This window comes from Hylobates moloch, unplaced genomic scaffold (genome assembly GCF_009828535.3).
Source record: "Hylobates moloch isolate HMO894 unplaced genomic scaffold, HMol_V3 SCAFFOLD_8, whole genome shotgun sequence".
NCBI lineage: Eukaryota > Metazoa > Chordata > Mammalia > Primates > Hylobatidae > Hylobates > Hylobates moloch.
This window is the reverse complement of record NW_026652283.1, coordinates 45,780,573-45,796,001: the sequence shown is the minus strand read 5'-3', so window position 1 is coordinate 45,796,001 and position 15,429 is coordinate 45,780,573. Positions and strand designations below refer to the sequence as shown.

The 15,429-nt window shown below is 59.0% G+C and overlaps 3 protein-coding genes across 5 annotated transcripts in view; 1 reads left to right on the top strand and 2 right to left on the bottom strand.

Moving 5' to 3' along the window:
* Positions 1-5,491, bottom strand: part of BTBD19 (BTB domain containing 19) — a 54,644-nt gene extending 49,153 nt beyond the window's left edge. Inside the window, 7 exon segments of the mRNA XM_058442050.1 lie at positions 117-242; positions 348-479; positions 553-621; positions 1,819-1,878; positions 3,186-3,305; positions 3,308-3,722; positions 5,054-5,491. Of these exon segments, the coding sequence (XP_058298033.1) occupies positions 117-242; positions 348-479; positions 553-621; positions 1,819-1,878; positions 3,186-3,305; positions 3,308-3,722; positions 5,054-5,139 (1,008 nt within the window). The 5' untranslated portion in view covers positions 5,140-5,491.
* Positions 5,492-6,605: 1,114 nt separating this feature from the next.
* DYNLT4 (dynein light chain Tctex-type 4) lies at positions 6,606-8,059 on the top strand. Of its 3 annotated transcripts, none has more exons than XM_032758234.2 (3): positions 6,606-6,632; positions 7,116-7,168; positions 7,277-8,059. In XM_032758234.2, the coding sequence occupies exon 3, from the start codon at positions 7,284-7,286 to the stop codon at positions 7,947-7,949; it is 666 nt and encodes a 221-aa protein (XP_032614125.1). In that variant the 5' UTR covers positions 6,606-6,632; positions 7,116-7,168; positions 7,277-7,283; the 3' UTR covers positions 7,950-8,059. The 3 variants fall into 3 exon arrangements, with proteins under 3 accessions (XP_032614125.1, XP_032614124.1, XP_032614123.1); XM_032758233.1 differs by having other exon boundaries at positions 7,273-8,059; XM_032758232.1 differs by having other exon boundaries at positions 6,606-6,716; positions 7,273-8,059.
* On the bottom strand, positions 7,962-13,657 carry PLK3 (polo like kinase 3). The gene is made up of 15 exons (XM_032160628.2): positions 13,280-13,657; positions 13,007-13,114; positions 12,802-12,918; positions 12,208-12,337; positions 12,027-12,114; positions 11,109-11,204; positions 10,811-11,009; positions 10,570-10,696; positions 10,269-10,360; positions 9,936-10,029; positions 9,714-9,797; positions 9,459-9,621; positions 9,181-9,310; positions 8,582-8,695; positions 7,962-8,472 (listed from the first exon to the last, which is right to left on the bottom strand). Exons 1-15 carry the CDS (start codon positions 13,487-13,489, stop codon positions 8,281-8,283), a joined length of 1,944 nt encoding a protein of 647 aa, XP_032016519.2. The 5' UTR covers positions 13,490-13,657; the 3' UTR covers positions 7,962-8,280.
* Between the last annotated feature and the right edge of the window lie 1,772 nt (positions 13,658-15,429).

Sequence of the window (15,429 nt, the reverse complement as noted above, 5' to 3'; positions counted from 1 at the left end):
TGCGCAGTCCCGCGGTGGTCCCTCGCCCCGAGGACCGTGGGCCGGGCCGCTCCTGCCCCCTCCCAGCTCCCTGTACCGCTGCTGAGTGGAGCTGGGCCGGTTCCCCGCGTCCGCACCGGGATGAGTGGTTCCTGCCGGTTCTGCTCTTCCAGCGCGCTCAGCTCCGCCGGGGCCAGCAAGGCTAGTCTCAGCTCTTTCACCACCGGGGCCGCCACCTCGGCCACCGGCCGCTCCAGCACCGCCTGCAAACGCCAGCCCTGAGTCTGGCACCTTGTCCTGCCGCCCCCTCACCAGGCTCGTGGCCCGCACCTCCTTCCGTGCCCTTGCGCTCCCCCAGCCCCACTCACCGCGCCCACGCGCGCCCAGCTTCGGGCCGCGCGGACCAGTTCAGCCTCGTCCACGCAGAGCTTGTCGCTGCGGAGCAGGGGCAGCAGCGCGGCCGCCGACAGCTCCAGGAAGCCTCGGGTCCGGAGGGCCTCCTGCGAGCCGGCAAATGGGTCAGGGAGGAGCAGAATGCGGTGCGTGGGGTGAGGAGTATGAAGGGAGCAGTACCTGGCTGTGGGCCTCTATGAAAGCCACGCAGCGCTCCTGCAGCGGCCCCAGGCCAAAGGTTACGGCCACCTGCGAGCAGAATGAGGGAGATCAGGTTGGAGACGGGAGAGGCCGTAGCCCAGCCTGCTCACCGGGACCCACCACTGCAAGCCTGACCCTAGCCCTAGCTGGGGAGGCTAACAGGGCCCTCGGCCCTCCAGGAAACTAGACCCAGTGAAAGCCTGCTACACACACACACACACACACACACACACACACACGCACACACACACGTGGACTCACTCTACGACCTGCTCTTCCCTACAGGAGACCATGTCATGGCCTTCAAACCCCACCTGGGACCTAGGCTTGGTTATTTTTGAGGCCCAGTCTCACTCTGTTGCTCAGGCTGGAGTGTGCAGTGGCGCAATCTCGGCTCACTGCAACCTCTGCCTCCCGGGTTCAAGTGATTCTCCTGCCTCAGCCTCCTGAGTAGCTGGGAGCATGCCACCACACCTGGCTAATTTTTTGTATTTTTTTGTATTTTTTTTTTTTTTTTTTTTTTGGAGACGGAGTCTCGCTCTGTCGCCCAGGCTGGAGTGCAGTGGCGCAATCTCGGCTCACTGCAAGCTCCGCCTCCCGGGTTCACGCCATTCTCCTGCCTCAGCCTCTCCGAGTAGCTGGGACTACAGGCGCCCGCCACCACGCCCGGCTAATTTTTTGTATTTTTAGTAGAGACAGGGTTTCACCGTGGTCTCGATCTCCTGACCTCGTGATCCGCCCGCCTCGGCCTCCCAAAGTGCTGGGATTACAAGCGTGAGCCACCGCGCCCGGCCTGTATTTTTAATAGAGACGGGTTTCACCGTGTTAGCCAGGATGGTCTCGATCTCCTGACCTCTTGATCTGCCCGCCTCGGCCTCCGAAAGTGCTGGAATTACAGGTGTGAGCCATTGTGCCTGACCCGGCTTGGCTTCTAAAGTCTACAGCCACCCTTCCCCCTACCCCAAGTCAAGCTGAGAACCATTCCCCAGCCCTGATAGAGAGAAGACCAGCAAAGACCTCCAGCCCCTTCAACACCTGCTCTTGCACCTGACCCTGCTGATATACCCAGGATCCCACAGATCTAGGCACAGAATTCATCCTATAAAAATCCTTGGAGCACCCCCCCACCACCATGTACCCAAGTTATTTCCAGGCCAGACACAGCAGGCCCAGGCTCCCAGCACCTGGGAGCCCATTTCCACACACAGAACCAGACTCCTCCCATGCCTGTCGAGCAGCACCCACCTGCAGGGCCTCACAAACCAACTCCACATCCAGCACCTTCACCACAAACTGCAGGCACAGCTGGGAACAGAAATGAATGTGGGTTGGGTGGTGGTGTCCCTGCTCCAAGACACTAGTTCCACCCCAGAAGCAGTGAGCAGGCTTGGAGTGGTGAGTTGCTCAGCAGCCCCAGACCCATCCTGACGTCCCAGGCCAGGGGAGGCAGGGAATTGCTAGAGCCTGAGACAGCAGGCTCACAGGAACTGGAGACTAGCAAAACCAAGCCCAGCCACCCACCGTCTGGCACATTCGCCACTAATCAAGACCAGATAAAGGCCATGCAAAATTCTCCCCTTCTTTCAGGATGCTTATCTTCCTCCCCTTGTTCCCTTCCTGACTCAAGGATACTTCTATTTTTAGCAGAAACTTGAATTTCATCCGTGACATCTCTCATCTCTTGACTGCTGCACTAGCCTCCTGACTGGACTAGCGAGTCCTCTCCACCTCTTCCAATCCCTTCTCCCCTGAGCTTCCAATTCTTCACTCCCTTATTGGAAACTTTCAGTGAATCTCCACTGCCCTCTGCTTAAAAGAAGTCCAAAAGCTTGAGGGCCCTACATGAACCAGGCCCTGGCGTCCTCTGCAGTCTCATCTTGCCCTCTCCTCACAGTTCAGACACACCAAATGTCTCACTAGCTCTTTTGGTGCCTCTGTGACTAGAATACCATCTTCCCACTTCCCCTAGGAGCAAAATCCTATTTCTTCTACCAGATCCAACACAAATGTTTCCTCCTCTGGGAAGTCTTCTCCTCTCCCTAGTGGTGGGACTGGAGAGGCGCCCCATACAGTCTCGGCACCATTTGCGCTTCTCTGTCACACTTTTTCTTTTTTTTTCTTTTTTTTTTTTTGAGAGCAAGTCTTGCTGTGTGTCACCCAGGCTGGAATGCAGTGGCACGATTTCAGCTCACTGCAACCTCTGCCTCCCAGGTTCGAGAGATTCTTGTGCCTCAGCCTCTCAAGTAGCTGGAATTACAGGTGTGTGCCACCACGCCTGGCTAATTTTTGTGCTTTTGGTAAAGATGGGGTGTCACCATGTTGCCCAGGCTGGTCTGGAGCTTCTGGGCTCAAGCGATCCACCTGCTTCAGCTTCCCAAAGTGCTGGGATTACAGGCGTGAGCCACCGCGCCCGGCCTCTATCACACTTCTTATGCCACCCAGGTAAGCGTTTTCATGTGTCTGTCTCCTCTCCCTCTCTGGAGAACAGGGATCAAGGCTGATATCTTTGTATTTACAGCACCAACCGTAATCACCCCCTCTTCCCACAGCACACACAGGGCAGGCATGCATGGATCCTTTTGCACACAGGCACACATACATGCCCTACTTACATGGGAGAGATATATGTACTTCTCTCTGTGTGGGCACACGTTCCTCTCCAGGCCGGAGTGTGTGTGAGGCAGGGCGGCAAGTGAGCCCATGAGAAGCAAGGGAAATGAGACAGGGAGACAGGAACCTGGCACAAAAACCCACCTCTCTCAGTTCCTCCAGCCCATACTCCACAGCCGCTGTCAGCACTTCCAGCACCTGTAGAGTGGGTGGTTGGGGGAGTGGAAGGGAGTTTCCCCTGCCCTATGCCCACAGTGTAATGGGCAAACTCCTGCCTCTGGCACCCCCCACCTCTCCCACCCAGGCCCCTGGTCAGCAGGCTCACAGATTGGCGGTGCAGCTTGACACTGTTGGTATATAGGAACTCCAGCACTGCCAGGAAGGCCTCAGTTGGCACAGTGCTTAGCACCACAGGACTGGGCACCCCGGGGCCTGGCTCTGTGCCCAGAAGTCGCTGGAAGAAGTTGCATCTACAGGCCAACAAGCACCGATGGGCAAATACCTCCTGCCGTTCTTGACCGACCACGAAGCGAACATCACTGCGGGAGAGAGGCAGAGAGGCAGCGGGGAGGAGGCCAGCACCTGGAGTGCAACTTGGGCTGTGCCTTTGCCCACTCTGGGTCTTAGTTTCCTATCCAGAATGTAAGAGACAGGGCTTCATCCCTCCAGCAGAAGATCTGGAACCCAAAGCCCTGAGTTCTAGTCCCAGCTCCACCTGATGGGTACCATAGGCCAGTGACTTCCTATCTTTGAATCTCAGGTTTCTCACCCATGAAATGGGACAATACTCCTAAACCTCAGGTCTCAGAGGAGGTGACTATGCTTGATTACTGAGGGGCATCTGGGCTAATAGAAGCAAGGTTGATCCCACCTTCCCCTCCCCTCCCCAGCCTGAGTCTTGGGGGAAGGGAAGCTTCTTTTGGCTCCTCCTCCACCAGCTGCAAACTCAGCTTTTTTCAGACCTCCTCCAGACAGGAGGGTGTGGGGGTGTGGGGCACAGAGCGCGCACCGACTGCAAACAGACACAGCAGTGATGCACCATCATGAGCCAGACCACAGTTTCCATCTTCATGATCACTTCCGGCCCCAGCTCTGGGCCTCTGAACAAGGCAGGGGATAGGAGGCAGATGAGGCTGGAGCCTCCTAGAGCCTCTTAGTCCCAGGTCCAAAGCCTGGGGGGGTTCACATTACCCAGACCAGACTGTGACCCCAAAGAAGCAGGGTGATGGAAGTCACCACCCTTTGGGGAAGAGCTCAGATCTGAGACCATGAGGACAGAGAGCTTCATTCTAGCTCTCCTGAGCAGCCCGGCCTCCTGTAAACTCTGCCCCTGGTTTCAGACACCACTGGCATCCTGGCCAGCAGGGAGCAGCCAGCACCCCCAGGCTTCCTGTCAGGGACAATGGCTCAATCTCTGGAGCTTTGTTCTTCTCGTGAAGCCTCAGTTCCCAGAACAGATCATCTGTTCCTCTCAATACCAAGCTGAGTGAGTGGAGGGAGGAGGGGAATCATGACCCACCGTCTCTAAGGATCCCAGGGGCTGAGAATCGTTCTAAGGATCCCAGGGGCTGAGAATCGTTCTCTTCTGCCAGGGGCCAAAGTCCAAAGAAGGAAGGGCTTTGCCTGAGCTCACACAGCAGCTCCTGGCTCTAGCCCCCAGGACCCCGCCAGCCTTGCCTCTGGCCCTCAGGGTCTCACAGACACTGAGTGACCAGTAGCCATGTTCCACATTTGACCTCCCCACAGCCTGAGTTCACCAGGGAGGACGGCCAAGTTCTAATTCCCAGCCTCTTCTCACCACCGCCTCTCTAGAGTCCTGGGGCCCACAGAGCCAGCTAAGGAAAACCCGCAGGCAGGGCCCACCCCTCACCTGTACCGCGGGTTGTTGACAAGGCTTCGGAGTGCTGCGGAAAAAGGTTCAGCTTTCCCATGCACGACCAGTCCCAGGGGCTCCATGAGTGAGAAGGGGTGGGGGTGGAGGAGGGAGCCTGGGAGGCCTGGCCAGGTCCTAGAGCTGATGAGGCTAGCAAGGCCCCAGAGGGAGAAGCAGGGACTTAGGAGGCCTGTTTGCTGAGAAGCTGAAGTTTAGGAGTGGAGCAGGAGAGGCCCAAGCTCCTGAAGGCATCAGGGGCCAGAGGCTCGGGGACAGGAACAGACACAGGGAGGGGGCCAGGAGAAGCTGAGGGTGGAGTGGCCTATGGTCCTGGGAAGAAGCTGGCTGGCTGGCTGGCGGCGGCGGCGAAAGAGGCCCTGGCTGGGAGTCTGCCCAGGCAGCCGACAGGGTGGGAAGCCTGTGGGTTTCCATGGAAACTGGAGCTGGCCTGAGAAGAGACTCCACCCATCTCCCGGGCAGGCCCAGGGAAAACTTCAGCCCTTAGAGGGGCATTAAGCGCCGTACCAGGGTCTTAGCCCCGAAGCTGAGCCTGCCCTAGGTTCAGAGTTCAAACTCCTTGCCCTCCTAACCCTTCCCTCCTCCACAGGCACACAGGGTCAGAATCCGGTTAGCCAGGCCTGGGAAACCCCCACTCAATAGGGAAAATCCTCGCCCCCTTAGATGGGTCAGGGCCCAGACCTGGCTTGTTTGGGAGGGGACAGTCCCATCCCTGCCAGAGGGGGAGTCACATGAGTTGTCAGCCCTGGCAGAGGTGTCACAGCCTCTGCCATCTCTGAAATGTAACTTTGGGGAAATCTAGGTACTAGAGGTGTAGCCAGCTAGGGACAAGCCCCAGGACACTTGGGTCAGCAAGGGTCACGAGGCTGGACTCAGGGTTCACCGCCGAGTCACTGCCACTTTGTAAGGCCTGCTTCCTACCAGCTGAGCCAATGGGCCTCCCCTCCCCCGCACAGAGCCCTGAACTGAGGAAGTCATCCAAGCCCCACCCTAACTCGGCGCTGGGAGCGGAAATGTTTGTCCTTGTCAAGGCTGATGGGGAGACAACAGAGCCATGACGTGTTCCTTCCTGTGGGCCCAGACCCTGGATTCCTGAGCCACCACCCCCGCAGCCTCAAGATCTCCCCCTATCCTAGGCCTCTGTGACTTGTTCACGAATGGCCAGTCATCTGGCCATTCCACAAGGGGAGAAAATGGGCCCTGGCTCAAGAGTCCTGGGGTAGGACAAAGCCTTTCTGACCACAGCCTCGCTCTATATCTCTTCCTCTGTCGCCTGCGCTTAGGAAGTTTGCCTCTAAGCTGCAAGACCCTGTCGGCTGCTCTCCCTAATGACTCAGGGGCACCCCACGCTCAGCACATGCTCACAGTAACAATGCTCTCAGGTTAAGCCAGAGCCAGACTGGAGGGAGGGATCCTGGGAGGGAGGAGTGTTTGCTCCAGCAACCCATGGCAACTCCACAACACAGGTCCTTCCCCTCCCACTTGCCCTTCAGGCCAGCGGGGCCAGGGCTGTGGAGCCAGGACAGAACTCAGAAGCCAAAGCCTGCAGGTGACTCAGGTGCCTGAGGGAGTTTCGGGAGCAGAGGGCAGCCATCTCAGAACTGATTCTGGAGGAAGTGGGATCAGAGGCCAAAGGCAGAAGGTGGAAGGGGGCTTCACCAGTCGTCTGCCCTCAGCCTGGGCCAGGTGTAGGGGAGATCTTTGTGCCAGCCACCCTACAGTAGATCTGGGTGGAAGATGACTGGATTCAACACCCCCAGGGCTGGAAGGATCTGTGGGGTTGAAGGAGCTGAGTCTGTCAGTCCTTCCTGGTTAGGGGTTGGAGGCACTGCCTCCACAGTCCAGGCTGAGGCAGAGGCCTGCCTCTCCTTCCAGAGAAGTCGGGTGGAAGGGAGAAATGGCAGTCTCTAAGACTCCGAGCGTACCTGGCTAACCTCCATTGTGCCCAGAGGAGCTCAGCAGGCAGGGACTAGCCGAGGATCCCAGTCCCAGCAGCCTCCTGTCCCCTGCTCATGTGTCTAACAGCCTTTAACCTTCTCAGCATCTAGGAACCCAGGCAACCTGGGACTCTGATCCACTTGTTCTAAAACACAGGTAAGAAGGGGGTAGAAGGTAAAAACCCTTGACATCACTGAGCAAGAGGCTGGGGTGGGTAGACAGATGCCCGGTGAAGGCCACCCTGAATGTGGGTCCTCCAGCCAGCAGGTCCATGGCCAGCAGGCCTCTGCCCCCGGGACGCCAGGAGGAGGAGAATGCCAAAGACTCCGGGCCGAAACCCTCACCGGTGCGGCCCCGAGGCCGCCTGCCCAGCATCGACGAGGCCCGACTGGCAGGTCCAGGTCCGGGCCCGGCCTCGCGCCGGGGCTCCATGCTGGGCCTGGCCGCGTCCTTCTCCCGCCGCAACTCGCTGGCTGGGCCAGGCGCGGGTCCTGGGGGTCGGCGGCCATCCCTGGGCCCGGTGCCCCCTCTGGGCTCACGGGTCAGCTTCTCAGGGTTGCCCCTGGCGCCCGCCCGTCGGGTGGCGCCCTCCTACCGCACGGAGCCAGTGCCCGGGGAGCGCTGGGAGGCTGCGCGTGCACAGCGTGCCCTGGAGGCGGCGTTGGCCGCAGGGCTGCGCGACGCGTGCTACTCCAGCACCGAGGCCGCGCGGCTGGTGCGGGAGCTCTGCGAACAGGTGCACGTTCGCCTGAGCGAGCTCAGCCCGCCGCGCTACAAGCTGGTGTGCAGTGTGGTGCTCGGGCCGCGCGCGGGCCAGGGCGTTCACGTGGTCAGCCGCGCACTCTGGGACGTGGCGCGCGATGGGTTGGCCTCGGTCTCCTACACCAACACCTCGCTCTTCGCGGTGGCCACGGTCCACGGGCTCTACTGCGAGTGAGGGGGAGTCCAATTCTGCAAAATTGTTTATTATCCTAGGAGGAGGCCCCCCTGGGGCTCACATCCCAATAAATAAGTGTCTGACAATAAATAAAAGTGGTCCATAAATAACGCCCCCTAGCTGGGAGCTAAGGCTCAGGCTTATCTTGGAGAGGGGGTAGGAGCCAGCGAAGACAAGCCGCCCCCAACTCCAGTAAAGCTGGTCCCTGATTCCCTGGGGGATTCGGCCCAAAGCCCCCAGTGAGGCACCAAAGGAAGGGGGAGGGCCACGAAGGCAAGGGCCAGAGCCTTACAGGCACAGGCCTCAGGCCTCAGGCCTCAGGGCTTGGGTCCTAGGCTGGGCTGCGGTCCCGGAGCAGGCGCAGAGCATAGCGGAGTCGCTGCCGCAGGTCTGGAGAGCAGCCCAGCTGCCGAAGGTGGGAAGCGAGGTAAGTACAAGCACTACGATTTCGGGCCACAAAAGTCACAAGGAGGGGCTCCCAGCCACTGAGAATCAGCTTGGTGTGGTCCCCGTAGAAGTTCACCTGCACACAGGAGCATGACAGTGGTCAGGACCTAGGCTCCGGGCCCAGCTTCCTCCCCAGCACCCTAGGCCTCCCAGACCTTCCCCGCAACTCCTGGATAGGCTCTTACCTGGACGGTGCCATCACTAAACAGCATGAGGAGAGCCTGATCCGTCTTGACCCACTGCAGCAGCAAGGGCGGAGCAGGTACCTCTACCTCTTCCACACTGGGCAGATCTCCACCCTGGGAGCAGGATCGGGGCAGGTCACTGATCCAGCGTGAGACAGCCCCCTCCGCATTAGTGTATGCCTTATCCTCTAGCTTTGAGCACCCCCCGCCACAACCAAGGGGGAATCAGAGGGATCAGGATGGGTTAGTTTTCTTTTTTTTTTTTTTTTTTTTGAGATGGAGTCTCGCTGTGTCCCCCAGGCTGGAGTGCAATGGTGTGCCATCTCGGCTCACTGCAAGCTCCGCCTCCTGGGTTCACCCATTCTCCTGCCTCAGCCTCCGGAGTAGCTGGGACTACAGGCGCCCGCCAGCACGCCCAGCTAATTTGTTGTATTTTTAGTAGAAACGGGGTTTCACCTTGTTAGCCAGGATGGTCTCGATCTCCTGACCTCATGATCCACCCGCCTCGGCCTCCCAAAATGCTGGGATTACAGGCATGAGCCACGGCACCCGGCCAGGATGGGTTAGTTTTCAATGTACCACAGCCCCAGCCCTCACACCTTCATGAGGTGCTGCTCCATGTAGGAGGCAAAGTACCGCAGGATACCCAGCTGAGGCTGCAGGGCCCGGGGCACAGCATCCACGGAGAAGGAGAAATGCTTTGTGCTGGTGGGGTTGTAGTGCACAGTCCTAGAACGGGGAGGCAGAGGTCAGAGGGAACCCTGCACCAATGCCCCTCCCCTGAGAAACCCAGAGCCCTGAGCCCAGGAGCACACACGAGGGTGCGGCCCTGCTGGGTTAGTGGCCTGAATACAAGGCACCCCATAACAGCACTTACTTTCTGTTGGCCGACAGGGCCATATGTGTGCCATCGTTGAAGAGCACAGCCACACGGCGGCTGGACAGTTGATACCCAAAGCCGAACTTATTGGAGTAGTCAACCCACTTGCTGACCCACACCAGAGGCTCTGGCTGGGCCAGGGGGGCCGGGTTCTGTTCCGCTGTCATGGGAGAGGAGGGAGTCAGGACCTGCTCCTGGCCTCCCAGCCACAGAACTCCCACCACAGCAGCATGTACCAGACCCCAGCCTTACCTGGGGGCATGAAGGCTACACAGTTTCTCAGAGCACAAAGGGCTGACTCCACTACTGTGGCCACAGTCAGACCTTCTTCAAATCCTGAAGGAGACAGGGCACTGAGATTTAGGAATTAGCGCCCCAGGACCCAGGCCAGACCCCTCTGCCCACTCCTTCCCTCTGGCCCCTGATCTCAGCTCCAGCAACCTCTAGCACCTCTCATCCTCCCTGGCTCCTCACCATCTCCACTGCTTGCCAGTGTCCCACGGGGTGAGCTGTCTTCAGGTGCTGTCTCTACCAGGCTGACAGGGGCTGGGCCAGAAGCTGCTGGAGCCTGGAGGGTTGGGCAGGGAAAGGGAGTGAGACAGGCCCCAAAATCCAAACCCTTGAGTCCATGGCCCAGCCCTGCCCTGGCTCCCAGGGCACCCCAGGTCAGCCCCGCCAGGCTGGTGACACACAGCCAATTAGGCTACCACGAGGCTGGATGCTTCAGCAGCCTCTTTTATCCTGGGCTTCCCTCAGCTGCTAGGGTGGGGGTGAGTCAGGGGAACAGTGTCCACGTGAGCGCCTCACCTCTGGCCTGGCATCCTGATGGCCAACGGATGTGCGCATGAGGCCGCTCACCAAACCGGAGACCTCGTCCCTCTCCTGGACATGATTCTTACCTGGGGGTGAAGGGTGATACCGTCCTCAGTATCCTGCCCAGCCCCTCCACTTCCCACAGGGATGACACAGAGATTGGCCTCCTCGAGGGCCTGTACTGCAAATGCTCTCCCCAGGAGTTCCCAGGCACCCACACTCACACACCGGAGACAAATGTGACAAGCCGCTCTGCTGCTCTGCCCCCCTCAACCCACTGACACCCCAGACTCACTCTTGTTCTTCTTTCTGCCAAAGAGGCTCTTGGTAACTTTGGCAAACAGACTCCTAGCTGGGTTGGGGGGTGTCAGGTCTGGGACTGTCACGCAGCTGCTGATAGGGAGTCGATCGGGGGTGTAGCCCTAGGGAGGGGAACCATGTGAACAGAGAAGAGAGGCTCCAGGGGTCCTGTCACCTGCCCCCTTTCAATCCCTGGGAATACACAGATGGACTTAGAGGTCTGGGGAGCCACAGACCTTGGTAAAGAAGTCATGGCGCAGGATCTGGTCAACAGAGGGGCGGTCTCGGGGTGAGGCCCGAAGGATGGCGGCCAGGAGCTGCCGGGCAGGCAGTGAGAGGCTGGCAGGCAGCGTGTAGTGAACCTGCTTGATGCAGCGGTACGTCTCCTTCAGGTCAGCCGTCTCAAAGGGAGGGCTCCCGCAGAGCAGCGTGTACCTATAGGGCAGGGCCAAGGGGTCAGGAGTAAAGTGGAGGGGATGCTCCACCCACACACCCACCACCTGTCTGCTGTTGAACCTGGACCCTGCGACTCACATGACACAGCCCAGTGACCATACATCCGCCTCAGGACCGTGACCCTGTCTCAGCAGCACTTCTGGAGCCACATAGTTGGGGGTGCCACAGATGGTCCTGAAAGAGGGTGGGGAGGAGGAGAGAAGGCTGAGACCCAGCCTAGCAGCCCCCCCACCCCTTCCCCCACTGTGAGTCCAGACAAAGCAGCTGCCTGTCACCAAAGGCCAGAGAACTCCTGCTTGTCCTGGGACAATGGATGCCAGGGATGGCAGCTGAGTCCCCACCCACCCGCCTGGCCCAGCTGCTCAGCCGCTCTTCATGACAGGGGGAGGGCCTGACCCCCAGCCCAGTCCCCTCCTCCAGGGTCAACACAGAGAGTCCACAGCTGATCCCTTCCCCCTTCCTGCACTCCTGTCTGTCAGACAGGCATCAGGCTGTCACCTCCCACAGTTTGTGCCACACACACGCCAACACCAGCTGTCACAACCCCCATAAACACTCATCTGCCACATATGCTGTGTCACACACACAAAATATGATGGCCACAGCAGGGTCTTCTTACACCCACAATGTCACATCCCACCATTTCCACACTCTCAGTCTGTCTCTCACACACACATACACGCTGCCTGTCACCTTCCCCCATCCACACAAAGGGTAAGTCGTATGCCTCCAAGAATCTGTATACCCCCATCTGTCTCAGGGACTCAGAGTCACCTACCCTATCTGTGTCACACACCTATAGGATCCTCCTCCTCTCCGCCGGTCTCGGTAACACAGGCTGCCACCTCCACCTTCACACATGCATAAACAGCCCATCATCCCTTCCCATTTATCTCATGTACACACCAGGCAGTCACCTTGCCTCCCACATACATATGCACTGTCTGTCACGCATGTCATCTTTATCACACACAGGCCCCTTTCCTCAAAACTCACTTCTTCCTCTGCTCCGGAGGCTCCAACCGGGCTGCCAGCCCAAAATCCCCCACCTTCAGTTCCATGTTCTCAGTGATGAAAAAATTTCCTAGATGGGGAAAGAGAGGTGTGTCAGATTCTTTCCTTCCTCCCTCTCTCCGTCCCTCCCCAACCTCCCATCCTTCAGGCTCAGGAGTCTCACCCAACTTGAGGTCCCGGTGCAAGATGCCGCGCTGGTGCAAGTACTTGAGGCCGGAAAGGATCTGCCGCAGGTAGTAGCGCACTTCTGGCTCCAAGAGGGTGTGCCGGGCCTTCCAGATGTGGGCCAGGGACTGCAGAGAACCACTGCCTCAGACCCTGGTGAGCCCTCCCTCCCCCTCCCTCTCCATCTGTGCTCCCTGAGGAAGAAACAGGGCCCCAGTTTTGGGTCTTAAGACTGTCTTCTCGGCTGGGTGTGGTGGCTCACGCCTGTAATCCCAGCACTTTGGGAGGCCGAGGCAGGTGTATCACAAGGTCAGGAGTTTGAGACCAGCCTGACCAACAGGGTGAAACTCTGTCTCTACTAAAAATACAAAAATCAGTGGGGCGTGGTGGTGCATGCCTGTAATCCCAGCTACTCAGGAGGCTGAGGCAAGAGAATTGCTTGAACCCGGGAGACAGAGATTGCAGTGAACCGAGATCGTGCCACTGCACTCCAGCCTGGGCGCCAGAGCGAGAGTCCATCTCAAAAAAAAAAAAAAAAAGACCGGTCTTCTCTCCCTCACTCTCATCCCTGCGGGAATCACCATCTTTTCACCTTTCGGCTGCAGAGCTCCAAGAAAATGTAGATGTTGTCAGCGTCCTCAAAGTGGTGCGAAAAACGCACGATGTGGCGGTGCTGCAGGTCTCGGTGCAGCTCAATCTCATTTAGGATCTGCGATGAGGGCGCGGAGTCGTCATCCTTCCATGGTTCCTATGCCACCGTCCCCACCCCACCCCTCGCCCGCTGAGCTTGGACCCACCTTCTCGCGCTGATGCGGCTTGGCGACACGGCTCTGCGGGATGACTTTGACAGCGTAGGCGCTGCCAGTCTCTGTGTCAGTGGCCTCATAGCAGCGGGCGAAGCCCCCCTATGAAGAGGGGGCATCAGGCTGGGTGTTCCGGGGGGCCGAGGCGGGCCCGCGGGCGTCCCCGCGTTGGGGGTCAAGTGCCCATGCCCGGCTCGGGGCCAGAAAAGAGGCCGGCCGGGACCCCCACCTCTACCATCACCACCCCGCGGACGTCCCCCGGCCCACCTTGCCCAACAAGCGGCCTTTGAGGTAGGTGCGGCCGCTGCGCGGGTCCGTGATGAGGCGCCCGGGGTCTGACGTCGGTAGCCCGGCCAGCATCTCCAGCTCAGGTCCAGGCAAGGCACTCGGAGGCGGCCCGGGCCCGGCCGGGGGAGCGGGCGCGGCGGCCGCACGCTGGAAGGGGCGCGGGGACAGGAAACCGGCGGCGGGCTCCATGCGGGCGGCGCGTCGCAACGCAGCGCGGGCCCGGCTTCTTCTTGGTTCCGCCCGGCCCCGGCAGCGCGTGGCGCTGCCTGGATTTGCTACGCTGCGCTCGCGCCCGGGGGAGCCCAGCGTTTTTATCAATGAACGCCTGCCCCCTCCCCGGCGTCTAGTCACCGAGAGTCCCGCCCCCTTCCTGGCAGCGAGTCGAGGAGAGGCCGCTCCCATTCCCGGCGTTACATCACCCAGAAGCTCCTCCCCCACCCAACGCACTGCCAGACTCCGCCTCCTGGCCACGCCCCGGGGCGCAGCCCGGCAGCTAGTCACCAGGCAGGTGCAACCAGGCCGCAGGGGCCAGCTGATCCCTGTCCGCCTCTCACCCCTCCTTGGCCACTGCGAGTCCCGCTCATGGGGGCCTCTTTCTTTCCCGATCCTTCGGGATGTGTGCTGAAGTCCGAGTGGGGCCCGGGCATCTGGGGGCATCTCCCCAGCAACTAGATAGATCAGCGTTCCAGCCAGCAGCGGAGAGGCAGGGGCGGCGCTCGCTTTTGCCCGGGCATGTTACCCGACACTCCCCTTTCAGTGTGCCGGACCGCGTGTGTCCCTCGCCCTCGCCCGGGTCCCGGCCCAGTGCTGCCCTCTTTAGGACCTGGAAGGAAGGCACCGTCTCGCGCCTGGCTTGCCTGGCCCGAGGGCTGCCTTGCCAGGTTTAGGAGTCAAGCAGAGCCTGGAATTTCAAGGTTTTTACCATGCTGCAGGCCACATCTTCCGCTACCCACTTCTACACTCTTGAGGGGCAGATTTCGGGTTCCTGCGGGGTCCCCAATTCCCTTCCTCTGAAAATACCTCCGGGCCTGGGTCAGCAGCCAGAAGGCCAGAAAGTGAATGGGAATTGGATTTTCTTTTTTCTTTCTTTCTTTTTTTTTTTTGAGACAGAGTTTCGCTCTTGTTGCCCAGGCTGGAGTGCAACGGCGCGATATTGGCTCATCGCAAACTCTGCCTCCCAGGTTCAAGCGATTCTCCTGCCTCAGCCTCCCGAGCAGCTGGGATTACAGGCATGCGCCATCATACCCGGCTAATTTTGTATTTTTTTTTTTTAAGTAGAGACGGGGTTTCTCCATGTTGGTCAGACTGGTCTGGAACTCCCAACCTCAGGTGATCTGCCCTCTTGGGCCTCCCAAAGTGCTGGGATTACAGGCGTGAGCCACCTCGCCTGGCCGGGAATTGGATTTTCTCAAATACTAAACATGGGCAATTGGGCAGCTAGTCTCTGGACCATGTGGACCCCTAGACCCCTGCGCAATGCCCACCCTTCCCAGGGCCAGAGACAGAGGCCCAGGACCACAGGCCTCCTGGCCTTGTCTCTCACCTCTCTGCCCTCTCTCTGTGCCAGGCAATCAATTACCATGCCATTCCTCAAAGATTTATTGAGAGCATCTGCTAAGTGCTGGACACGATCTCAAATAAAACTAATCAAGCTTGCAGCCCTCATTTAGTTTACATTCTGCTTGATGGAAACAGCCAATAGGCAAGCAGATAAACAAGGTAATTGCAGGCTGTGAAAAGTGCTATGAAGGAAGAATAAACAGAAGAGCAAATGAAGAGCCTACTTTAGAAAGAGTAGCCAGGAAAGTCAACAAATATTTGCTGAGTACCCGATTCCTGTCAATTTTATCTCCCAAATAGCTCTGATATCTACCCCCTTGGCTCCATCTTCCCCTCACACCCTGGCCTGGGCCACAGTCTCTCTTGTCAGGATGATTGCCACAGCTCCTTGCTACTCTCCTGGCCTTTGGTCTCATGCCCATTTCATCCCCCTCCATATACTGTTAGAGGGATCCCACCCAATCCCTCATCAGACCCACGAGGGCAAACTTCTCCAACCTTGTCCTTCATGACCACTGAAGGGAGACCCAGGACAGCCTCAGATGTGGAGAAATACTAGTAGCCAAAAT

Coding starts and splice junctions, on each gene's coding strand:
- PLK3 (XM_032160628.2), bottom strand. CDS start 13,489: ATGGAGCCCGCCGCCGGTTTCCTGTCCCCGCGCCCCTTCCAGCGTGCG. Junction 12,919..13,006: donor AGCCGCATCAGCGCGAGAAG/GTGGGTCCAAGC, acceptor CCCTCATCGCAG/ATCCTAAATGAGATTGAGCT. Junction 10,030..10,268: donor ATCAGGATGCCAGGCCAGAG/GTGAGGCGCTCA, acceptor CCAACCCTCCAG/GCTCCAGCAGCTTCTGGCCC.
- DYNLT4 (XM_032758234.2), top strand. CDS start 7,284: ATGGCCAGCAGGCCTCTGCCCCCGGGACGCCAGGAGGAGGAGAATGCC.